The following is a 26,680-nucleotide window of genomic DNA, read 5'->3' on the forward strand; positions in this document are numbered from 1 at the left end:
ACATATTGGTACTTACAACAATACACCAACACATGCTTCACTGTTTCATCAACATACACAAACCATTCGCATGCTTGCCAACCATATATAATGACGAGTTCAATGTACAATGTCCTAGACGCAACTGAGCAAACACCTCCTCTTCCTTCCTAATCTGAACCTTGAATTTGGTCCACCAACCTTTCTTTGGAGGGCATATAAATGCCACCCTCGGGCTCGCAGTCCCACCACTTCTGCCACACATCTATTATAAAGGCTTTCATCTTAAATTTGGCCTCACCTCTACCCAATGGAGCACGAATATCAATTACAGTTGGAAGTTTACATACACTTAGGTTGGAGTCATTAAAACTTGTATTTCAAACACTCCACAAATTTCTTGTTAACAAACTATAGCTTTGGCAAGTCGGTTAGGACATCTACTTTGTGCATGACACAAGTAATTTTTCCAACAATTGTTTACAGACAGATTATTTCACTTATAATTCACTGTATCACAATTCCAGTGGGTCAGAAGTTGACATACACTAAGTTGACTGTGCCTTTAAACAGCTTGGAAAAATCCAGGAAATTATGTCATGGCTTTAGAAGCTTCTGATAGGCTAATTGACATCATTTGAGTCAATTGGAGGTGTACCTGTGGATGTATTTCAAGGCCTACCTTCAAACTCAGTGCCTCTTTGCTTGACATCATGGGAAAATCAAGAAGAAATCAGCCAAGACCTCAGACATTTTTTTTGTAGACCTCCACAAGTCTGGTTCATCCTTGGGAGCAATTTCCAAACGCCTGAAGGTACCACGTTCATCTGTACAAACAATAGTACGCAAGTATAAACACCATGGGACCACGCAGCCGTCATACCGCTCAGGAAGGAGAAGCGTCTCCTAGAGATGAACGTACTTTGGTGCGAAAAGTGCAAATCAATCCCAGAACAACAACAAATGACCTTGAAGATGCTGGAGGAAACAGGTACAAAAGTATCTATATCCACAGTAAAACGAGTCCTATATCGACATAACCTGAAAGGCCGCGCAGCAAGGAAGAAGCCACTGCTCCAAAACCGCCATAAAAAAGCCAGACTACGGTTTGCAACTGCACATGGGGACAAAGATCATACTTTTTGGAGAAATGTCCTCTGGTCTGATGAAACAAAAATAGAATTGTTTGGCCACAATGACCATCGTTATGTTTGGAGGAAAAAGGGGGACTTGCAAGCCGAAGAACACCATCCCAACCGTGAAGCACGGGGGTGGCAGCATCATGCTGTGGGGGTGCTTTGCTGCAGGAGGGACTGGTGCACTTCACAAAATAGATGGCATCATGAGGAAGGAAAATTATGTGGATATATTGAAGCAACATCTCAAGATATCAGTCAGGAAGTTAAAGCTTGGTCGTAAATGGGTCTTCCAAAGTTGTGGCTAAATGGCTTAAGGACAACAAAATCAAGGTATTGGAGTGGCCATCACAAAGCCCTGACCTCAAGCCTATAGAAAATGTGTGGGCAGAACTGAAAAAGACTGTGCGAGCAAGGAGGCCTACAAACCTGACTCAGTTACACCAGTTCTGTCAGGAGGAGTGGGCCAAAATTCACCCAACTTATTGTGGGAAGCTTGTGGAATGCTAACCGAAACGTTTCACCCAAGTTAAACAATTTAAAGGCAATGCTACCAAATACTAATTGAGTGTATGTAAACTTCTGACCCAATGGGAATGTGATTAAAGAAATTAAAGCTGAAATAATTCATTCTCTACTATTATTCTGACATTTCACATTCTTAAAATAAAGTGGTGATCCTAACTGACCTAAGACAGGTAATTTTCACTAGGATTAAATGTCAGGAATTCTGAAAAACTGAGTTTAAATGTATTTGGCTAAGGTGTATGTAAACTTCTGACTTCAACTGTATGTCTAATTTTAAAACCCTTTTAGCTTCCTGGTCTACTTTTTCATTCCCGCCCTCTCCCAAATGGGAGAGCAGAATCTCACTACTACCCCCAGTCTCTCAATTCTCTATAATAACATGAATGCCTCCAATAGTAGGTCACTCCTATTAGATTTGCCAGATGATAAACTATTCAATACAGACAGGGAATCTGAGCAAACTAGAATTCTGACAGGTTGAGCGTCCTCCACCCACTGGAGGGCAGCTACTATTGCCAACAGTTCAACTGAGTTTACTGACAGTTCATCTGTTAGTCTTCGACATATCTCCACATCAAGTTCAGAAACAATTCCCCCATTCCATTGAAACTTAAATATTAGTTGCACAACCATATTGAATTTGTCAAAATAGTCAGTTGTCAAAATAAATATAATCACTGACGCAGTCAAAACTTTTTCAAATGGAATGATTTAATCATTATAATGGCAGAGAAGTAAAACTTTAACAGTAGAAAAAAGGCTTCTCGTTCCACATGCATGGTTCCCTTCAGCTTTCATATCCAAACTGTTTTCACACGTACATTTGATTTCCATACACTTGCCCTTAGTTTATCTGTTACAAAACTTTTTTCTCTCCAGAATCACTTCTTCTTTTCCCTCTGTATCCATGCAATCTCAATCTCTCCCTCATGTTGCACGTCGTCCTGAAATGTTGAATTCAGTCACTTTTTCGTGGAGGATTTATCCTGCTTTCCAGTTTGATAAATATCAGATAAACACTTATGTCCATAAGACAGGAGGATGTGTAACGAAAATAAACAAATGTATAAAACATAAAAGAAACATTCAAAAATTGAAATAAAAAGGCAAGCGTGTAGAGGAGGCGTGAAGTATCTGTGGGGATAGCCCTGTGTTCTGGAGGCATTTTGGCACAGATTGTTACCCCAGTTAAATACTATCTTACACTGTATGGGTAGAGAGCAGGGACATGGGAAGTGTATTACCTGACTTGGGGTTGATTCACACAAGCCGAGATAAACTGCACCGGCCTGGCTACGTAGACGTCAAATTTCCTGTAACTGTGCTGGAAAGGACCATGTGAAAAGAAAATATTGAAGCCAGCACGGTATGGTTATGGTCGGCACGATAGTGTGAAAGAAGTATAGTACCTCACAACAGGCCAGGGTGGGTTTGTTGGACACTGGAGTACACACTGTAGTCGATCAGACAGATACAACCACTAATGTACTGTAGAACATGTGGCAACAACATTTCAACAGAATGAGAAATTATAAAACAAGTGAACTTTAACACAATCTGATGGGAATCAATTATTATTATTTTTTATAAGAGAGGAAGGAGGATCTCTGAGGTCTTGATAATGTCAGGCTTTGGCCCATCATGAAAGAAGAGCAATCCTTGTCCGTCCTACTTCTCTCTGTTGTCCTCCCTCTCCATCCCCCTCTTCCCTCAATGAAAGGACAGCCATCCTTGTCCACTTCCCCTTTCACCTCCTCTTCCTATTCCATCACAGGTAGAGCTCCTTGGCTAGGATATGCTGCAGTTTCTCCCTGAGGACTCTAAAGCATGGCCGCACCAGGGGGTCCAGGGTCCAGCACTGCTTCATGACCTCATACACCACCTCAGGACAACCGTCTGGGGCATCCATCTTGTAACCCTTCTCTACGCGTGGTACCACGTCCTTTAGAGGCTGGGGCAATAGAATGGGGGATGACGAGAAGGAGATGAGATGGGAGTATATTTGTAGAAATATAATACATTTTGATTATGAATTACTTTATATCTATTTTGTATTACATTTCTATGGTGTCATTATCACTAAAGAACATAACCTGACAGAATGTTGACTCAACATTGAAATAAATAGTATTATACTGGACCATAATAGCAGTGTCGACATTTCAAATTTACTACATTGACTCTTAACTGGCAAATTCATATACTCTACAGTTGTCACAATTTGTAACACCTGCCCAATCAATCTTATTCACAGGGCAGTTTCTAGCTTTTTGCGATTCTACTCATTTCGTCATTGGGCGGAGAGGAAAATTTAGAGTTTTAATGCAAATTTTACTGCAGTTCGACATATTTTCCCATGGGATGGTGAGAAAATGTTGCAGTTTTAAAGTTAATTTCCTGCAGTTCTACACATTTTGCCATGACTTATGCCATGTTCATATTATATCGGAGTGAGAATGACTAACAAAATCAATGGCGGCCCCCTAGAGGTCAGGGCCCCTGGGCAAGTCAGTAATTTGGCCATGATTACTACAAGGTTTAGATAGCTGGCTAGACTAACTTACCTAGCAATCTATCAAATGTTAGCTGACATGGGCTAATTGAGTGACTGTCGGTGACTGACATACAGTGGGGGAAAAAAGTATTTAGTCAGCCACCAATTGTGCATGTTCTCCCACTTAAAAAGATGAGAGAGGCCTGTAATTTTCATCATAGGTACACGTCAACTATGACAGACAAATTGAGAAAAGAAAATCCAGAAAATCACATTGTAGGATTTTTAATGAATTTATTTGCAAATTATGGTGGAAAATAAGTATTTGGTCACCTACAAACAAGCAAGATTTCTGGCTCTCACAGACCTGTAACTTCTTCTTTAAGAGGCTCCTCTGTCCTCCACTCGTTACCTGTATTAATGGCACCTGTTTGAACTTGTTATCAGTATAAAAGACACCTGTCCACAACCTCAAACAGTCACACTCCAAACTCCACTATGGCCAAGACCAAAGAGCTGTCAAAGGACACCAGAAACAAAATTGTAGACCTGTACCAGGCTGGGAAGACTGAATCTGCAATAGGTAAGCAGCTTGCTTTGAAGAAATCAACTGTGGGAGCAATTATTAGGACATGGAAGATATACAAGACCACTGATAATCTCCCTCGATCTGGGGCTCCACGCAAGATCTCACCCCGTGGGGTCAAAATGATCACAAGAACGGTGAGCAAAAATCCCAGATCCACACGGGGGGACCTAGTGAATGACCTGCAGAGAGCTGGGACCAAAGTAACAAAGCCTACCATCAATAACACACTACGCCGCCAGGGACTCAAATCCTGCAGTGCCAGACGTGTCCCCCTGCTTAAGCCAGTACATGTCCAGGCCCGTCTGAAGTTTGATAGAGTGCATTTGGATGATCCAGAAGAGGATTGGGAGAATGTCATATGGTCAGATGAAACCAAAATAGAACTTTTTGGTAAAAACTCAACTCGTCGTGTTTGGAGGACAAAGAATGCTGAGTTGCATCCAAAGAACACCATACCTACTGTGAAGCATGGGGGTGGAAACATCATGCTTTGGGGCTGTTTTTCTGCAAAGGGACCAGGACGACTGATCCGTGTAAAGGAAAGAATGAATGGGGCCATGTATTGTGAGATTTTGAGTGAAAACCTCCTTCCATCAGCAAGGGCATTGAAGATGAAACGTGGCTGGGTCTTTCAGCATGACAATGATCCCAAACACACCGCCTGGCAACGAAGGAGTGGCTTCGTAAGAAGCATTTCAAGGTCCTGGAGTGGCCTAGCCAGTCTCCAGATCTCAACCCCATAGAAAATCTTTGGAGGGAGTTGAAAGTCTGTGTTGCCCAGCGACAGCCCCAAAACATCACTGCTCTAGAGGAGATCTGCATGGAGGAATGGGCCAAAATACCAGCAACAGTGTGTGAAAACCTTGTGAAGACTTACAGAAAATGTTTGACCTGTGTCATTGCCAACAAAGGGTATATAACAAAGTATTGAGAAACTTTTGTTATTGACCAAATACTTATTTTCCACCATAATTTGCAAATAAATTCATTAAAAATCCTACAATGTGATTTTCTGGATTTCTTTTCCTCATTTTGTCTGTCATAGTTGACGTGTACCTATGATGAAAATTACAGGCCTCTCTCATATTTTTAAGTGGGAGAACTTGCACAATTGGTGGCTGACTAAATACTTTTTTCCCCCACTGTACAAGAGGAAAACTGCTGATGCACTACCAAATGTCAAAATTGCACATTGTGTATTATATCCTAACTAACAGTAAGTTGAGTGACTGACTTTCTAAAGGCAAAAATATACTTACAATTCTGGGGTAAGGCACTCGTCCAAAGGAGTAGATCTCCCACAGCAAGATCCCATAGCTCCACACGTCTGACTTGGTGGAGAATTTCTGTTTATCAACAGACAGAAGGAAAGACAATCTTTCAGTAAAGCTTATTTTAATGTGTAAAACATACAGTATATTATAGAAATGGTGGAAATCAGCAGTACAATAACATTTCTATACCTTAAATCCCAAATCGACCCCTAACCCCTTCTCCCTATAGATCTCAGAGGATTGGATAGGTGTAAGCAATATGGTGGTAGCGCCATCTTGCCCTCTGATAGACTAGGTGGAATTGCTACCATATTGCTTATACCTATCCAATCCTCTCCGATTTAAACAAGTTCCTAAAGGGTTGATTTGAGATTCAGGGTATGCTCCTAAAGACAATAAGGAAAGTGACTAGTGAAACAAATGTCAGTGTGCTAGTTCAGCAGTATAGCTTCATCCCTCTCTGAGTACAACTCAGGGTAAACTGTCTTTACCACGGCTCCAACCTGGGGTCCTCTGCCTCGCTAACACACGTGACCACCCTCCTTGACAACGTACGAACCAGCTGACCAATAGAAAAGGATCCAATCCAATAGCACCATTGGCGACATGTCAAGCTAGCTGTGGAGTGAGCTTACGGCACATTCTTATCTCCGTTACACTAACCTACCTTTTCCCTCAGGGCCTCTGGTGAGGTCCACTTGATGGGCAGTTTGGCCGTGTCCTGATTAGACGAGGCCTCCTTGGTCAGGCCGAAGTCGCTGACCTTGGCGATGTTGTCGTCTGACACCAGAACGTTACGGGCCGCCAGGTCTCTGTGGATAAAGTTATTGGCCTCCAGATACTCCATGGCCTCACACACGTCACTACGGAGGAGAGGGAGGGGAACGGTTGACATTTAAAGAGGCATTGACAATGTTACATTTCCAACGGGCCGCTATAAGCCCCTGTCAGCAAACTTCTGATAACATTATTCAAGATGTAGGGAGAAATCATTATCATGCTCACACTGAGAACTTGAGTAGGGAATCCCCACCCAGCACTGTCCGACCTCTGGAGCGTAGGTAGTCCACTAGACTGCCCTGAGGGGGCAAAATAGAGAAAGGTCTTCAATGATCTCTGGTTCTTTATCTATCTATCTATCTATCTATTATTGCATTACCTTTATTTAACTTAATCATAGGAGCCACCTACCTTGGCCATGTACTCAGTGACGATAAACAGGCTTCCCTTCTCCTCAACGATGACACCTAGCAACTGGACCAGGTTATTGTGTCTCAGTTGCCTGTAGTAAACAAGGAAAACAATTACACAATGAGGACGGAAAGCGATTGCTAGAGAGATTGATAACGTAATGTTATCTATAACTACTGTTCCCTGAAGGAGGGAATCGAGGTACAACATACTATGGGTAGTCACACTCTCGCGACTTTGATTGAATCATGCCTGACAAGGTCAATAAAAACCACACCTGGCTGGAAGCCCCGCCTTCCACAGGTGATAAGCGTTAGGCTCGGATTCATTCCTTTAATACCGCTCTTCACCGTGTTGTACCTCGTTTCCCTCCTTTAGGGAACAGTAGTTATAGTCATAACGTTACGTTCCCTTTCAGTCAGTCAACTTCGGTATAACATACTATGGGGAAATGGAATCCCGCCCTAAGCCGACCCCAACGGATACTAAATTAAATCCAACTTGAGACTCCCCTGTAGTCCTCCTTTTGTGTGTGCAAAGGATGCGGGCCCGACTGTTTTATATACAGACAGTCTTTCCTGAGACATTGTGCATGATATGTCCATTGTGCTGCACACAATTTAAACTTAGTCTTGAATGATGCATGCCAAGATATACCAGAGATAAGGGACTGTTGATATTGCAACCACACAACTCAAATGCCGGTTCACAAATCGCAAACAGTTTTTTTTGTTCAAGCCCTCAAGAACTGTTGTCCGCTAAATATGATAATCTGTTTGCATCTGCCAATCGATTGGCTGTCCAGTATCCTGATGACCTGTCTCCAGAGCTTCCTATAAAGTTAATCTCTTTCCGTAACGTGTTGAGGCTAGCAATTAAGGAGAATGAGAGGCTCAATTAAAGATGTTGCAGAACTGCTGTATTTTGCGCACCACTTTCTCTGATGTTGCTACGGCAATCAAGCTGTTTTTACCATCCCTGTAACTGTCGCTTCTGCGTAGAGATCTTTTTCTAAACTAAAACTCATAAAGAACTACCTAAAAGGCATTAGGCTCTCTGTCTGATATGCGCTTTTGAACACCTGAGTAAGCTAAGTAAGCCGTCGTAGCCTTGACCACGGCATCTGTTCACCGATATCCCCTTTTACTTTCAATCAGTAAAATGTTTTATTTTCAAGGCCTGAGGCACTTTTTCAGTCACATTCCTGAAGCCCAAAAAACAAACACTTAGCTTCCTAATACATATGGAAACTGAAAAGGTTTATGAATGACCTTTTGGAGGGTTACTGCCAAAAATGATGTATTAAATTGAAAAAAATAGACATCGATGACAAGGCTCGTGGGCTCCCTGCCTTGCGGGAGCTGTAGGAGTGTCCAGTACTCCAGTGGGAGAGACGCTGCTTAGATAGATAGATAGATAGATAGATGGATATAGACAGACAGATCTATATCGAGAGCGCCCCACCGCGAGCTGGATTAGCAAAACAGGCAAAAAGTTGGTCACATAACCTGGTATCCCGGGTCCATTCAATGTACGTGCGTAAGTTCGTACTGGACACAGGGCATGTAACCTCCGTTGCTCTTCAGAAGCAAAATTAGGAAGTGAAAAAAGAGAAATAGCGCAAAAGCTGTAGGACATAACCACTTTCGGGGGGAGAAAGCTGCATTTAGACGGGACGAACTGAGTACCGAAAGGGTGTACAGATAACGCTTGGAGGTCCCCAACATGTTTAGCCGAGGTCAAAGCCATGAGCAGGGAGGTCTTGTAGGAGAGGATCTTCAGATCCACCGACTCCAGAGGCTCAAAAGGAGCCGCACACTGCGCCTCCAAAACCAAAGCCAAGTCCCATGTGGGCGCAATAGGTTTAGAGACCGGTCTAAGATGGCGCACACCTTTCAGGAACAGCACGACCATAGGCTGGGCCCCCGGTGTGGTGCCGTCAATTCCCACAACACCCTGAAATAGCGCCTATGAACACTTTTAAAGTGGAGAATGCCCTGCTCGAAAAGCTCCTGTAGGAACATAAGGATGTCCCTCACATAGCACTGAAAAGGAACCAGCCCTTTATCTTGGCACCAGAGCTCAAACGCTTGCCACTTATACGCATACAGACCCCTTGTGGAGGGCGCCCTAGTGGACTGAATAGTAGCAATAATGTTCGGAGGTAACCATCTAGCCATCAGATTGGCCCTCTCAGGGGCCAGGCCCATAGGAACCAAATCTCCGGCTTTGCTTGCCAAACCTGCTTTCTCCACTCCCTCCAACTCCAGGAATTTAAAATAGGAAAGGGGTTGCCATAACGCTGGGGGAACACTAGTAAGCTTAATTCACCGGACGTTATGCATGCTAGCTGACGTTAGCCATGATGAGGCTTTTAGGCTAGCTAGCCTCTTTGACCGCAGCACGGTCCGTTTAGAATAACCAAGCGACTTAACGCTACGTATACTAAACAAGAGAGCTACCGAAGCAATTCCACCGTTAACTCTGCGAGTTAGTTAACCTGGCTAGCACGCTATGCATCGCTTGTTAGCTAGCCTGGTCTCGAAAGTCTACGTAGGACCGGATCCTTCAGCAATAAATCTGGGAAGAGAGGCAAACGGTGCTTAACCAAGGCAGACACAGGCGGCGGGGGGGTAGCCACAGACCCTGTCCGCCCTCTCTCTTCGAATAGCCTCCCATAACCGGCGACAGAGCGCACAGGAGCTGGGAGACATTTGACCCGACCAACGACTCAATCCATTACCACGTCCCGCAACTCAGACTCAGCCGAGGTACGGGCACCAGGCAGAGGAAGTCACTATCGGAAACACCAAGCCCCCTAACGAATACTACACGATTGTCAAGAGAACCTGTGCCGCGGACTTGTAGGTGAACCGTGCCAGCCATCCCATAGTCCCGCACACAAACTGATTCAAGTGAGGGCAGCCAGAGTATGCACCGAGCAGAGACATACAAGACAACAAAAGTAAGTATCTTTTTACTCATTTGGGCATTGTCGCGAACCCGAATCCGGCTTGTTAGCCTTCATCGTTTCGTTAGCCATCTAACTTATTGCTATAGCCAGGCAAAGCAATCCGAAGAATAACACATTTTTCGTGATTAGGAAACTATGAGAACCATACAAACTTCAGCACACAATGTCCAGGGGGTGAGCACGCTCTACCACGAAGGGGCAATTTAGTTGGCGCAACGTAAGACAGTCTCGTTCCAATTGTTAGTTTTAGTAGCATGAATCGTTCCTGCTTACATCGAGGTGAAAAGCGGAATAATTGAATGAATCCGAGCCTCACGCTTATTACCTGTGGAAGGCAGGGCTTCCAAGAGGCACGGATTTCATTGGCCTTGTCAGGTGTGATTTTCATTCTTCAATTGAAGTCGCGAGAGTGCGATTACCCATAGTATGTTGTACTGAAGTTGACTGACTGAAAGTGAACATGTAACAGAAGTTTGGTTCAGGCTCTAACTTACGTCATGACTGAAGCTTCAGCGATGAAGGCCTGTGCTGTAGCATCGTGTTTGATACACTTCACCGCTACTTTGGTCCCTCTGTAGTCTCCTACCTTCACATCTGAGGAAAAGAGAAACGTGAGTGAGAATGAGAGAATTAACTAAACCACATTCACACACTCCAAGAGAACCGGAATGAGGTGGATTAAGCTGGAGAAGACTGCCTAGAACAGGTTATAACAGAGTTGTCAATGATCAAACCTATTTAAACACCGCTACAGACACACGTTTTCACAAAGCCACTTGCCTCCAAACTCTCCTTTCCCTATAGACTGGTGGATATTGAGTTCCTTCCTGTTGAGAGCCCAGCCGCTCCTGGAGAACTCATCCTGGGCTGCCACAGTACCCTCCTCCAGCTTCGGCTTGATCAGTTTGGTGCAGAGACCGTCTGCATCTTTGGTATAGTGCTGAGGACAGGGAGAGAAGACGTTGGCCAATAACATAGGCCAAGAATGGGAAAAGATTGCCAATATTGATGACATCATAAAAATGTGGGATAACGGAATAAATGAAAATTGAACAAAATTGAACTGAATGTATTGGTCTTCGTTGCAAAGGTTCAATTGATACATTCTATTTGTATTGGACTCATTCATACTAGCCGTAACCAACAGAGGGCAGCATGGTTAAAAACATGTTTTCAAAAATGCATGTCAACAGCACCTAATGGGCTTTCAAATAATAACTGACATGCTTTTTTGAGACCAACAAAATTACTCCAAAACTGAGTTAATGTATAGTGTGTCGCCAGATGGATGAAGGAAGAGAGAGGGTGGTTTTGAAAGTGAAACCCGGCGGTTGGGTGTCTAAAGGTGAAATGATCTGGAGCCTGCCGCTATCACTTCCTCTTTGTCACTTCCTGTTCAGTGTATTTGTTCCAGGAACTGTGTGTGTGGCTGTGATGAGGGAACAGTTGCAGAGGCCAGAGCACCTACAGTAGCTAACAGGGAAATCAACTCAGTATACACTTGGTCACACCATTTGTATGGCTCACACACTCTGGTTGTAAAATAATAGACAGCTTTATTTGACCAAGAAGGGACAGATCCCAGACCCAGATTAATTAACTCCTTGACTAAAAAGCATGCTCAATAGATAATTAAGTCCAGCAATAGACTTAATCTGTGTCTGGGAAACTGGCCCGAAGATAACTATTTCATTTGATTTCTTCCCCACACCTCTACAAGCTGCATGAGGTTCTCGAAGAACGCCTCCTCGTCGATGCTGAGCTTTCCCTCCTTGTAGACAATGCGGTAATGCTCCACCTTGCCGTCGCAACTCACACACAGAGTATAGTCCCCAGGGTAGTTGGTGCTCTCCCTCACCAGGTACAGGCCCATCTCTGGGGGGATCAGGAGACTCTCAGCCTGCTCCCTAGTTATCTTACCATGGAACCATCTGGAGGGGGTCGAGGGGGATTAATTAAATCAATCACATCACATTTGTTTATAAAGATGTTTTTACGTCAACAGTTGTTGTCACAAAGTGCTTTTACAGCAACACCCACCACAATCACTAACACTAATAATACATCTAAAAAGATAATGCGTCTAAAAAGAGTCTTGGCAAAACAGCTGATCTAATTGGTCAAAAGACCAATTAGTGAAAAAGAGATACGCAGCCTATGTGCAGACACACAAACACACACTTTTCTTAGAACTTAGGCATGTGGCTGAATGCGGGATATTTCTAGATTCAACAGGAAACCGTGCAGTGCACACACAGCAGTGCAGAGCTGAACACACACACAGCCATTTCTTGCTTTTTGGGGGCCCTAAGCAAGATCTAAAGCCAATTTCCTGCAGTTCTACACATTTTACCCATGACTTATGCCATGTTCATATGACGTGCCTTGTGTGCTAGGTCAGTAATTTGGCCATGATTACTGCTTAAGGTTTAGATAGCTGGTTAGACTAACTCACCTAGAAATGTAGAAAATGTTAGCTAATATCGGCTAATTGAGTGATTGTCAGTGACTGACATAATAAGAAGAAAACTGCTGAGGCACTATGACATTTTGAAATTGCACCTTGTGTATTCTACTTTCCTAACTAACATTAAGTTGAGAACCCAACTGACTCCCCCTCCCCCCCCCACCCACCGTGGGGCCTTAAGCAGCCGCTTTTGTTGCTTATACCTAGAAACGGCAGTGCACACACACACGAGAGCTGGAAACAGACACAGAAGTGCACTAGCTACAATTACAGGGCTGCAGTCAGACAGAGCCAGGACTCAGCCCAGCCCAGCCCTAGCTCGGCCCAACTGTGGTTTCTATTCACATAACAGTGGCTTCACAGCCTATCTGTACTCTACAACCACACAGAAACATCCTGAAAAACAAACCCTTTCAACCAGATTTAGCATCACAGTCACTATAGTCTGACCTGTAAACTGCAACTCATGGTGTCATCTAAACCTGAGCCCTCTCTTATTTGTTTCATAGAGTGCTTTCACTTTTATATTATACAGGTACTTCACATTTCTATGCTTTAATTGTTGAGAGCTCTTACAAAAACACATTCCTATGTATGTATTCCAATACCTAGAAATGGCATAATAAACTTGAACTAGGGCTCTCCAACCCTGTTCCTGGAGAGCTACTGTCCTGTAGGTTTTCACTCCAACCCTAATCTAGCGCACCTGATTCTAATAATTAGCGGGTTGATAAGCTGAATCAGGTTAGTTACTTGGGTTGGAGCAAAAACCTACAGGAGGATAGCTCTCCAGGAACAAGGTTGGCGAGCGCTGAACGATACCCTAGTAACTTACTGACTGTTGAACCTAAAAAAGGTACTCCTGACTCCCATATCTTTGTTGTGTTACTACACTACCGGTAAGTAATGTAACAACACCACACAGGCAGTGCATTTATGGGAAGTCATTTCAGTACAACATGGAGTGATGAGTGTACTTCCAACAATGTTTTGAAGGATTCAGTCTGGTTTAACCAGGCTATGATGACTGTACTGTACTTACGGCATTAGACTCAGCTTGCCCCCTTGCTTCACCCCTTCCCTCTTCTGGACATAGTTAGCTGGGATGGTGCCTTCTCGACCTGCTGTGTTCTTGGCTTTGTACCAGTTAGGGTCCTGGAAAAGAAAATGTCACCATAACTCTGTATCAGATCAGGATTGACTGAGTAAATACTGTACAGCGATAGAGAACATTACTGAAACAACAACCCAAAAGTTCCTCCTTTAAAACGTAACTATTTTTTAAAACTATGTTCTTTTTATATGTAAGTGTAGAAATTTCAAGAAATATGACAGAAAGATTGAGTCTACTTATATCTTTACTCAAACTGTAAATCATTGGACCGTTTGGCCTGTTTTCTAGTCTCCCTTGCCAGAGACATGGAGGCTATAGGAAAAGACTACCTGCCTCCTAACAGAGAGTTAGGAACTTTACCTTAGTCACCACGATAATGGTTAAGACATCTCCTTTGTTGAAGGGCAGGTCCTGCTCTGTGGTGCCCTTAAAGTTGTATTTGGCCACACACTCTGTGCCCTGAGGCCATGTTGGTGTCTGAGGGACAGGAGTGGTTATCGGGGTGAAAAGCAATGAGGAATTACAATTGAATTGACCCCAACCCTGCAATAAACCAGTTCAATGATCGTAGGTGGTATAGTGTATCTCTATATTCGACATGAAGTAGCCATATCTGTTTATCATCTCCTGGTCTCACCTGGGGTTCAGACATCCTGAAGGGGAGGAGGCAGTGGGTCTCCTCTTACAGGCCTCACACACCAGACGCTACCATCACATACACAAATACCTGCGGAGAGAGAGAAGAGACCGTTACAGGCAATACAGTGGACAACCTAAGTAGACAGTCATCACCTAAAACACAACAATCAATTGGGATATTCAGTAGACCAATCCACAATGTCAAATATGGAAATGGGAAAGTAGAAATGGGAAGTACAGATTTACTTCGACCATGATGTTTCATGTAGGTGGTCAGATATATTTTTAGATGGAGTAAAAGTATTGAATCATTACAAGAATGGGTTTGACAAGGTCCAAAGAGAGAGAGAATATAAATAACACTCGGTTACAGCCAGTGCCAGAAAGCAGAAGTAAGGTTTTTTTTTCCCATCTCACTTTCACAACTGTGGTGAAGCAAGTTTCCATTACGATGTCACAGCAGCAATAGGGTGGGCTGCTCATTGCCTGGTCAAATCAATAATACTCGTTTTCAGCAACATTTCACTCTCCCAGCCCACATTCTAGGAGATGAAACTTCAGATACTCCAAATATATACACTGAGTGTACAAAACATTATGAACTTTCCATGACATAGACTGACCAGGTGAAAGCTATGATCCCTTACTGATGTCACTTGTTAAATCCACTTCAAAATCAGTGTAGATGAAAGGGAGGAGAAAGGTTCAAGAAGGATTTTTAAGCCTTGAGACAACTGTGGGAAGCATTGGCGTCAACATGGGCCAGCACCCCTGTGGAACGCTTTCGACACCTTGTAGAGTCCATGCCCCGACGAATTGAAGCTGCTCGGAGGGCAACTCAATATTATTATTTTAGTCATTTAGCAGACGCTCTTATCCAGAGCGGCTTACAGTCAGTGCATTCATCTTAATATAGCTAGGTGAGACAACCACATTAGTCATAGTAAGTAAAAACATTTCTCAATAAAGTAGCTATCAGCAAAGTCTCTATTTGGGATTATTTAAGATACTCTTTGAAGAGGTAGGGTTTCAGATGTTTTCTAAAGGTAAATATTTATTACAGTGTTATGACATTAGTATTGCAATAAAAGGAGGTGTATGTTTTCTATCTGTTTAACACTGTTATAAAGGGTTAAGTCACATTAGTTGAGACATTATGTTTTCTATCTGCTCCTGCAGCAGACTGATGATCTTCCTCTGTCCATCCACCACCTGGGTGTTGAAGTAAATCACTATCAGGAAGATCCCAGCAGCCAGGAACAGAAACGGAGGGTTCTCCACGATGTAGCTGTGAGCCCAGGCTAGCCAGGCCAGGTTATGTCTCACCAACTCCTTCCCCCATAGCTTCCCTGACTGGAACATAGTGGACAGGCTACGGAACGGACCGCATGACTCAGACGGACGGATACTCCACATAGTGTAGGTAACACACACGGCAGCCCCCAGGAATGAAGGGAAGCAGAGGAGTGTGATGAAGATGGTGGTCATCTGACTGGCTCTATAGGGCTTCCTAGGGGACTGGCAGTTTATCATTACACTAGCCTTCTTCATGTAGAAGCAGGAAGCAGAGGAGTGAACAACACCCCCAACCAGGCCAGTGTCTGTCCATAGATGAGTTCCAACACATTCCTGGCGATGAAGGTGTTCTTAATGTTTTGTACACAGTATATGGAGTATATTTGAAAAAGTCTAAAGTTGACTTAGTTGACCTACTAGGGCTTAATATAGTTATCCTAAACACTGAGAATACTAGTGGTAGGATCATTACAGGATTCTCCTCAATCTTTATTTTCTCTTCTAGATGAGAAGACATTGACCATAGGGAGGGAAGCATTTACAGTAAAAAGTATTTATTTTCTATTTACTGCGGTCAGTCAGTTACAACTTCTTTCATTATATTTGATGCAGTCAGTGACCTATGGTTGTATTGACATACAGTAAGTATTTCCACGAGGCCTAACAAATGAAAAGCAGCAGAGCCACATGACATGAGTGGTGAATGCATGGCCCATGGGTGATGTCATCATCACAGGACAAACCACTTCCTTTCAGCCAGGGTCAGTTCCCATAGATGAGTTCTGGGCTGTGTTCATTAGGGAACCAAACAAAAGAAAACACTCAAACAGGGTCCTGGTCCAATAAGAAACACTCATTTTCATTTCCCATTGTGAAACGTTTTTAAAACGTTTTACATTGTGCTCACAAATGAACATGACCCTGGCTGAGTAACTAGCATCTTGTGCCACAACATGAGGTCACTTCCTCCCGCGGACATGTCAGAGAAAACCCATTAAAGAGCTAAATGGACTGTGGATGGTGAACTTCCTGCCTGACAGAGAGCCCAGGCTGTGATTAATCCTACACTAGGGTGGGGGTCGCTGAGAAAGAGAGCGAGAGCGAGAGCGAGAGCGAGAGAGAAACAGAGAGAGAAACAGAGAGCGAGAGAGACAGAGAGAAAGAGTAAGACAGAGCACAGACAGTGACTGCTCAGCATTAGTATTACAGCTAGGCTGCAGCAACTGATATTAAGAGAGACAAAGTAAGGCCTAACACACTTCCCTTTGAAAACACACATGCTTCCTCCATTGTTACTACATTACAGACAGTCACATTTTTAACAGAATGACATAAGTCAGGTCAAGGCAGTTAGTATGTGTGTGTGTTTTTGGTTTTACTATTCTCGAGGGAACCAGAAGTCCTCACAAGGATAGTAAAACAAGGAAAAAGTGGGGACATTTCAGCGGTCCCCACAAGGAAAATGCTATTTTAGGCTTAGAGGTTAGGTTTAGGGTTGGGTTAAGGGTTAGGTTTAGGAGTTAGGGTTAGGGGTTAAGGTTAGGTTTAGAGTTAGAGAAAATTGAATGGGAATTTTGAATGGGAATCAATTGTTTGGTCCCCACACGGATAGTAAAACAAACATGTGCGCCATATCTTTGGTGCAGCAGAAGAATCCAAACATTTGAAGGGATCCTCCCAGTCTTAAGATCTCTGAACTACCATGACACATGGGCTAAGGCTGTTCAGTTCCACATGGTGCAGAAATGTTTGAGGTGTAAACCACATGCTGTGGCCCTCTATCAAGTCCTGCCTCAATGCGCTTGCACACAATTTCTACATACATGTAGAAAGAAATAGATGAGGGGGAGAGGCTGTCAGAGCAGTAGATCTAAACAACTGCTCTTAAGTTAGTGATAATACATCTCATGATGATGAAACATCAATCACCAGACTTTTGCAGTTTAGAACTACAACAAGAAGAAACCCATCAATCAACTGATGTTTTGAAGTCAATAAACACAGATATCAAATTTGATTTATCTCTATGTTTACATTTAGATTTATCTGTATGATAATACAGCAGTTTTTTGTTTTTACTGATAGATAGCAAAAGGATGGGTCTGGGCAAAGTCCCCAGTGGAGCAGTGACATCACCAACTATGGAATGGGTCAACAACAAGGACCACGCCTGCCTGGGATGACACTTTAGATTTCCCCTTTTCAGCAATAGCTCAGTGAAATGTGGAAAAGTCCTTGAATAGACCAACATCATAGTGGCAGCAGGCTACCATCCCAGTGTGTGTGAGTGAATGGAACATAATTCAGCATGTCTTGGTGTCACATTTAATAGATAAGGGCTATAGCCGTTTCCAGAAGGCTCCCTCTTCATGGAACCACAGCCTTTCCCTTTTCAGGAAGCAGACAACACAGTCTTTGTGAGCTAGTTCAGTTCAGTTCAGTTCCTACTGTCACCCATGTCTCTGAGTAGTCAATCAGCCCTGATCTGATACAGTCTGTGGGTAAGACACACTTTAGTTCCAGAGGTCTTTAGTGTAGGGTATTCTCTGACTGTTGCAGGCTACATCTCTGCTAGCCTGGGTTCCTGACTGACAATTCAGCGAAGTGAACCCAGGTTACATCCTTGCTGAAGGACACCAGACTCCAGCACACAATAAGGTTTCACACACAGTGTGTTGGTATATAGCCTACATGCTGCAGTGCAAGCCGTACAGAAGGGCAGTAGAGTACAAGGCCTGCTGCCGTGCGTGACATGTGCCTGAGGCTACATCAGGAACCAGGAAGTTAGCTTCAATGAGAACCTGTCTCAGCATGGAGACACGATGTGCTCTGTGATACTACGGCTACTGACTACAGACTACAGAGGCACAGCTAACGAACACTACTGTACATAACCAGAGACAGAGGGCCATGCACTCCAAATCACAAACCAGTGGTTAACACAAACCAGTTGGGAGCCTAAGTATGGAGACATCCTGTGATACTGGTACAGACTAGAGGCACAGCTAAATACACCATGAACCATACAGCCCTATGATACTGATAAAGAAACACTGAGGGGAAACTTAGTCCACACCATCGCACATGAACTTTCTTTTTCCTTTTTGATTGTATTTATAGTCCCCTGTAGCTCAGTTGGTAGAGCATGGCACTTGCAATGCCAGGGTTGTGGGTTCGTTTCCCACGGGGGGCCAGTATGAAAATGTATGCACTCACTAACTGTAAGTCGCTCTGGATAAGAGCGTCTGCTTAATGACGTAAATGTATCTTGTCTAGAACTGTCCTAAATGTCCCCATGAGTGATAATAAAGTCATGATCTTATCTTATCAACCGAAAAACAAAACAAGTGGAGAATAGCCTTGCAAACACCAATCCCTTCTGCCATTCATTCTCATCCAATTGGGTTCAAAGCAAAGCAAACAGGTTTTTCAACATTTTCCGTCAAGTTGCTAAATGTCTTGTGCAAGATGAGTGGTGTGTCTACTCTAGTCTAAACTAATGTATGCATGTAGAGGAACAATTGGTTCTAGGCTTTCTTCAACAGCAGCCAGTAGACCTAGCAGCAAGACGAGACAGGTAGATAGGTATGAAGGTATGGAGAATTCCCTCCTCAGACCTTAGAACATGTCTGCCACACCCTTGTTGCAGTGGGTGCACTACCCTAGCTCACTAAGCTACATGAAAACACTGCAGAACTCAGACAAAAACAGCAATGCATAGACAACTATGGTTAGATAATGATATTAGGCAAGGTGAGTGAGAAGTGATCTGTCCAGATTCTTTATTTAGTATCACATGTAAAAGTATACTATTATGCTGAATTCTCAATCATTAGCATACATACAGCATCTAGGCCTAATTGCATCAAACACTGAAATAGCCCTGCAACAGAAAGACTACATAATGGCTAACCGTGGACCTTGAGATGTGCACAAACATAATAACCACCATGCTCCCACTACCAGCCCTGCACCATGGTTGCATCCCAAATGGCATCTGATTTCATAAATAGTGCACTACTTTTGACCAGGGCCCATAAGGTTCCAGTCAAAAGTAATGCACTATGTAGGGAATAGGGTGCCATTTCAGTAATTATCCCTGTGTGCCCCAATCTCTCTCTCCCTCCCTCCCTCCCTCCCTCCCTCCCGCCATGTAGGGGGTCTCAGTACCCATTCTCATACTGTGTGTGTGTGTGTGTGTGTGTGTGTGTGTGTGTGTGTGTGTGTGTGTGTGTGCGTTCATCCCTCCTCTCATTCTGTCCCTCTGGGGCTCCGTTTGGTTGAGGATGCTCTGTTTGACTACAGCCTGATACTTTGATGCTGCTGTTAGCTGCTGCTGCCCTGCTATCAGGCCTTTACAGCAGGGGAGAAGCCAGGGCCAAGGAGGGAGAGGGAGGGAGGGAGACGAGAGAGAGGGAGAAACAGGAGACAGAGACAGCCATAGCCTGGAAGAGTGAGGTAGATAGTTTTTAGGCCTGGGCTGCTTTTGCTATGCCCCCATGCAGCAGTTAGCCTGGTGCAGGGAAGCAGCAGGGCCTGGTACAGTGAGTAAAGTACTTCTGAGAGGAGAGCGTGCCACAGGGCCATCCAGCTGGGTCTGACAGACAGACAGAGTCTTAGCCAGGTACACTATAAGCGATGCATATAGTGAGAGAGCCACTGGTACGGTGGGTAAAGTAGTTCTGAGAGGAGAGCGTGCCACAGGGCCATCCAGCTGGGTCTGACAGACAGACAGGCTGACAGGTTGCAGATGTTCCTGTGGAGCCACAGAGCAGGAAGTCAAGAACATAGACACAACCTCATCCACCTCAGGGACAACAGCTGGACCCGGCAACAGTCAGCAACACCACTAGTTTCAAGTCTTCCCGTTTTCTTCCATTTAGCACCTAATTAACACCCCCCAGAAATAGTGGTTTAATTGTCGGTTTTACAGTTTTGGTTAGATTAATTCAGATGAGTATACACAAGCAACAAAAGCATGTTGTTGTTGATTTTTACAGTAAAGTTTTGAGAGGCTCGTAAAAGTAAAGTTGTGACTAGGTGTCAAACAGTCTCCCTTTTAGATCAACAGTAAGGGAAATACATGGCTGTCATTTCAGAGCTGTGTGTGCGTCCATCAGCGCAGCAGGGGAAAATCCCACTGCAAATGTCAAGGGTTTGCATCCAGACTAGACCAGACCCGTTCAAGTCAGCTTTGCATCCGCCAAGTCGGCTAGGCCTAACCTCAGCTCAGCCAAACGGTCGCATTACTTTGTTTACAACAGAAAACATTTCGCAACAGAAAACAAAAAGTCAAATTGGTTCCTCCCTGTTTCAGTCCCATTTGGTGCCAAATGAACACAACCACAGGAGAATATATTGTTGACAACTACAGCCTGTTAACCCCACTAGCTACAACCAGCGGATCGACATATTGTTCAAAAGCATTGAACATCTCTCAGTTGGAGAAGAAGCTAGTTTTACATTTGTAGCTGTGGGGTACAGTAGGAACATTTGTTTACAATGAGAATTACAGAATGGGCCTTTCTGGAAATAGTGTAATTTACAAGTAGCCACAGGTAAAAGAAATCACATGATCATTTTTCTACAGTAGAAGATTATATAGGGAAAAGACAGCTGTGGCAATAGTGTGTATTAATGCACGTCTGTCTGGTCGGGCACCCTTGATAAAGATGAGTAAAAATGATTGTATAAAATAAATAACAGAAATACTGAGTTATATTGTATGCTAAAATGTTATACTAATACAATTGCTCAGAGAAAGAGATTTTGTTTAACAAGTAATATATTTTTTCTCCTAAAAAGGTGGGGGTCAAAATTATTGACACCCCTGTTTTCTATACATCACCTTGCGAAGATAACGGCACTGGCCCTTTTTCTTAAATGTTTTATGAGTTGGATAACACATTGGGAGGGATCTTAGACCATTCCTCCATACAGAATCCTTCCAGATCCTTAACATCCTTTGTCTGCGCTTATGGACTTCCTTTTTCATTTCAAACCACAGGTTGTCAAGTCTGGAGAAAGATGGCCATTGCAAAATGTTGATTTTGTGGACAATTAACAATCTCTTTGGGGATTTTGATGTGTAGTGCTTAGGGTTATTGTCTTGCTCGAAGATCCACTTGCGGTTAAGTTTCAGCCTCCTGGTGGAGGCAACCAGGTTTTTGGCTAAAATGTCCTGGTAGGTACTGGGTAAAGTTCATGCTGCCGTTGACCTTAACAAGGGCCCCAGGACCAGTGAAAGCAAAATAGCCCCATAACATCAAAGATCCAAAACCATTCTTTACAGTATGTATGGGGTTCTTTTCTGCTCATGCGTTCTCATTTCAACGCCAAATCCACCACTGGTGTGCATGGCCAAAGAACTGTATTTTCATGACATCCTCATCCAACAAATGTAAACGCCTGGAGTTTGCTCAACGGCATTGGCACTTGGAGTGAAACCAGTGCATTTGTCAGATGACATGAAAATAGAGCTCTTTGGCCATGCACACCAGTGGTGGGTTTGGAGTAGAAATTAGAATGCCTAACCTGTGGTTTGAATTGAAGAGGGCAGTCCATAAGGGCAGACGAAGGATATCAAGGATCTGGAAGGATTCTGTATGGAGGAATGGTCTAAGATCCCTCCCAGTGTGTTATCCAACTCATAAAACATTTTAGAAAAAGGCTCAGTGCCATTATCTTTGCATGGTGAGGTATTGAAAACTTTTGACCCCTACTTTTTCTGAGAAAATATATATTACTCGTTAAACAAAATATTTTTCTCTGAGCAATTGCATTTTGAAGTGCATACAATATAGCTCAAGATTAGAATTATTCATTTTATACAGTCATTTTTGCTCATCTTTATCAAGGGTGTCAATAATTTCAGACCCCGCTGTATATATGTCATCTGTATGTCATGTACTGTTGCAAAGCGTATTTCCCTATGGGATGTTAAAAGTATACTACTGTTTTCTAAAACAAAGTCATTAGGACAGTTCACCATCTGACCTGGATATGCCTGCCTGATGATGTAAGGAAGACACAGCTGTGCCAATACTAGACTACACTTAGGGCCCTAGGCTATGTAATGGTAATGGTAAAGCAAAGTGAGTCACATTAGGACAGTTCACTATTTGACCTGGCTGGTGGATATAATTATACTGCATTATCACCAGCAATATTCCACTGGCAAGGAGGGCATTACACTACAGGCAGCATTATCACCATCAACATAGGCAGCATTGAGCATTCCACTCGCAGTCACTACATTGCCTGGAGCCCAAACCGATATGCTCCCGTTGATATTGTGAAGTAAAACAAAGGTGAAACGGAGCTTTTCAGTTTGGTTTCCAAGCTAGCCACTACAGGCAGTGTGAGAAAGCATCTTCCTGCTACCTCCAAAGTGCTAAGAGGTTTTGGTTTACACCACTTGATCAGGCTAGGCACTGCGTCACAGCCATGCATGACTGCCAGCCAGGCCCAGCCAGCAAGTCGGGGTAACAGTTTTACTCATTTAGTTCCATCCGATCTTTCACTGGTTTGCCATTCTCTGTTCTCTGTGTTGTGTAGCTCCATCCGGATACAGAGGAGCTATCTGTGTGTGAGAATTGTGACTCTGCATGCTGGCTATTGTCCATAGAGAGGGTCAGTGACAGAGGTCAGTGGCCTTACTGAGCTGAAAGAACTACTGCCTTGGCCCAAGTGGGGCATTCTGTCTCTTTGACAGATGTACACACATACACACCCACACAGAATTGTTGCCTTGGCCCAAGGGTATTCTCTGAACTTGACTTAGATTCCTGTGAGTGTGACTGTTGCTTTTTAATGCAAGCTCTGGTGAGTAAGATTTTGAATGTATTTATTACAGCATAATTAACTTGTAATTTGATGGATGCCAAAGAGCAATACCCCAACATCCACACAGACATGTAAGCGGTCAAAGCCCTATTTCAGCCAAGTCTTCCAAAGCTGCCCATCCATCCCAGCATAGATAACATGTTTCTGGCTTGGCGAAGCGAAAGGCTCAGTGACACCATCTTGAGAGGCAGCCAGGACACCATCTGGCAGCTCAGCGATACCCTCTGCCACTCCATTTTTACCCCTTGTACCCTCCTGGACTACCAGGCATAATGCTGCCTTTCTGTGAGCCCAGGGAGAAGAGAGGACGACAGCGGAGGCTGTTTGGTGGTTCTGACACAGCTGCTGCTACTGCTGCACCCAGAGTGCCAGAGGAAGTGGTAGAGAGAGAGCGAGAGAGAGCGAGAGAAAGAGGCAGATAGAGATCACGCCTCTTTCCATCACCACATTCCTAAGCGCACAATCTTAGAGCAATAATACTGAGTGTGTGTGCTATCCTGGCAGTTATGGCATGAGGCATCTCGTTGCCTAAAGATCATGATGCTCACCAATCGGCTGGCTACAGTCAGAACAAGTGGTCATCATCAGATACTGTGTCTCTACGGTTTGAAACACTGCTTGCCTGATCAAAGGGTGAGCCTCAGCATTGCGATCACACCAATCCTTCACACCATGCAAATAGATCAAAGTGATAAGAAGGAAAAAAAACTGACTGAGCTTCAGTTCCTTGAACTTTGTCAACAGTTAGGCTATGTGACTCGTCATTGGGCAAGCTACTGTACAAGACAGTGAATGCTTCCCAAATGGCACCCCATTTCCTACATAGTGCACTACTTTTGAGCAGAGCTCCTATGGGCCCTAAAACTCAAAATAATCTGACCATCCCACCCCTCTACAACTATGAGAAGCAGCAGCCATAATACCTGTGGTTTTGGAAGATGCAGAGTGGGTTAGAACACACGATGCAAGCAGCTAGATTATTAATATTCGAGATCCCCTCATGATTCTGGATCTGTCCATTTGTTTGTTTGAAGAGCAGTCAATTACATAGGGCAACAACAGTCGTGCAGCAGCGGATGTTGCAACAGCTTACCTATCAAATGGAACTAAATGTCAATAGATGCATCCCTATTGATAGAACGCAGAGGCAGCCAGCGCGTGGATGGAATAGATGCCAGAGACAGCTGCAATCTACATTCGCTTCAATTAAAATATGCAGTCAGTATTCTTGATCTTGATGAAAACAACACGACGGCGTCTCAACCATAGAGCGAATGTAAACCGCTGAAACAGCTCAACCCAGTCACAAACTAGTGAGATCAGCACACAGATTTTCTCGAAATTCTCCAGAATGTGAAAACTAGATAAATAATCCACAAGCTTCAATGGTTATCTTCTGCTCTGGTCCGCCTTGTTGTAATAGGAAATGCATGTACTCAGCCAAGAGGAGCAGTGGTGCGCAAAATTCAGACTGGTGAAGATAGAAATGTATCGCGTTTATCATTGGATCATTGTTGTCGAGAGAACAGCCTGTAACTGTTCTAGATGTGATATTTCTATCTGCAACGTTCTGCGCGTTCCGCCCATATAAGGTAAAGTTCCGCCCCTACATTGATCCCTTGCAGTACGCATGCGCATATTCTTCAGGCGCTCGTGGCAGTGTTGTCATGTTCGCAGTTTTCTTGCAAATTGGGCTACTTTGATAACGATGTCGCGGGTGAAAATGTATTGGTCGCGTGTTTTTGGGATATTTCTAAGGTGCACCGTGGCAGCCATGGCATTTCTCTTAGAAAATATATATTTCACTGTGACCTGTTGCTGACTGTCAGGCAGTGAGGCAGGCTGTTGCTGAGTGAGTGAGTGAGTGAGTGAGTGAGTGAGTGAGTGAGTGGAATATCCAAGGCCTGAGGTCATCTGCCTTTGGCCTAAAGAGCAGGAACCTGGACTTCACCAAAGAAATCGGAAATACAGACATTGTCATCCTACAAGAAACATGGCATAGAGGAGACAGACCCACTGGTTGTCCTCTAGGTTACAGAGAGCTGGTAGTCCTATCCACCAAACTACCAGGTGTGAAACAGGGAAGGGACTCAGGGGGTATGCTAATTTGGTATAAAGCAGACCTAACTCACTCTATTAAATTAATCAAAACAGGAACATTTTACATTTGGCTAGAAATTCAAAAGGAAATGATCTCAACAGAGAAAAATATCCTCCTGTGTGCTACCTATATCCCAACACTAGAGTCTCCATAATGAAGACAGCTTCTCCATCCTGGAGGGGGAAATCAATCATTTCCAGACCCAGGGACATGTACTAGTCTGTGGCGACCTAAATACCAGAACTGGACAAGAACCTGACACCCTCAGCACACAGGGGGACAAACACCTACCTGGAGGTGACAGCATTCCCTCCCCCATATGCCCCCCTAGGCACAACTACGACAACATAACCAACAAAAACGGGTCATAACTCCTGCAGCTCTGTAGCACTCTGGGTATGTACATAGTCAATGGTAGGCTTCGAGGGGACTCCTATGGTAGGTACACCTATAGCTCATCTCTTGGCAGTAGTACTGTAGACTACTTTATCACTGACCTCAACCCAGAGTCTCTCCGAGCGTTCAGTCAGCCCACTGACACCCCTATCAGACCACGGCAAAATCACAGTCTACTTGAACAGAGCAATACTCAATCATGAGGCATCAAAGCCAAAGGAACTGAATAATATTAAGAAATGCTATAGATGGAAGGAAAGTAGTGTCAAAACCTACCAAAAAAACAATTAGGCAACAACAAAACGTTCCACTGTAATAGTGAATGTGTAGACTTGGCAGTAGAAAACCTAAACAGTATATTTCACCTCTCAGCTTCCCTATCAAATCTAAAAATCTCTAATAGAAAACCGAAGAAAAGTAACAACAATGAGAAATGGTTTGATGAAGAATGGAAAAACCTATCCAACCAAAAACATAGAGACCCAGAAAACCTGAGCCTACGCATTCACTATGGTGAATCACTAAAACAATACAGAAATACGCTACGGAAAAAGAAGGAACAGCATGTCAGAAATCAACTCAATGTAATTGAAGAATCCAGACTCTAACCACTTCTGGGAAAATTGGAAAACACTAAATAAACAACAACACGAAGAG

General features: G+C 43.7%; 1 protein-coding gene across 2 annotated transcripts; it reads right to left on the reverse strand.

Moving 5' to 3' along the window:
• Positions 1–2,333: 2,333 nt before the first annotated feature.
• LOC121555282 (tyrosine-protein kinase CSK) lies at positions 2,334–25,024 on the reverse strand. Of its 2 annotated transcripts, none has more exons than XM_041869096.2 (12): positions 24,620–25,024; positions 14,384–14,473; positions 14,107–14,223; positions 13,675–13,787; positions 11,877–12,096; positions 10,946–11,105; positions 10,660–10,759; positions 7,192–7,282; positions 7,006–7,079; positions 6,668–6,863; positions 5,986–6,072; positions 2,334–3,594 (listed from the first exon to the last, which is right to left on the reverse strand). In XM_041869096.2, exons 2-12 carry the CDS (start codon positions 14,396–14,398, stop codon positions 3,412–3,414), a joined length of 1,356 nt encoding a protein of 451 aa, XP_041725030.1. In that variant the 5' UTR covers positions 14,399–14,473; positions 24,620–25,024; the 3' UTR covers positions 2,334–3,411. The 2 variants fall into 2 exon arrangements, with proteins under 2 accessions (XP_041725030.1, XP_045079490.1); XM_045223555.1 differs by lacking the exon at positions 24,620–25,024 and adding an exon at positions 24,450–24,468.
• Positions 25,025–26,680: the final 1,656 nt, after the last annotated feature.

This window comes from Coregonus clupeaformis, chromosome 11, assembly GCF_020615455.1.
Source record: "Coregonus clupeaformis isolate EN_2021a chromosome 11, ASM2061545v1, whole genome shotgun sequence".
NCBI lineage: Eukaryota > Metazoa > Chordata > Actinopteri > Salmoniformes > Salmonidae > Coregonus > Coregonus clupeaformis.

Coding starts and splice junctions, on each gene's coding strand:
- LOC121555282 (XM_041869096.2), bottom strand. Junction 10,760..10,945: donor AGGGAAAGGAGAGTTTGGAG/GCAAGTGGCTTT, acceptor TCTTTTCCTCAG/ATGTGAAGGTAGGAGACTAC. Junction 7,080..7,191: donor TCACTGAGTACATGGCCAAG/GTAGGTGGCTCC, acceptor TTGCCCCCTCAG/GGCAGTCTAGTGGACTACCT.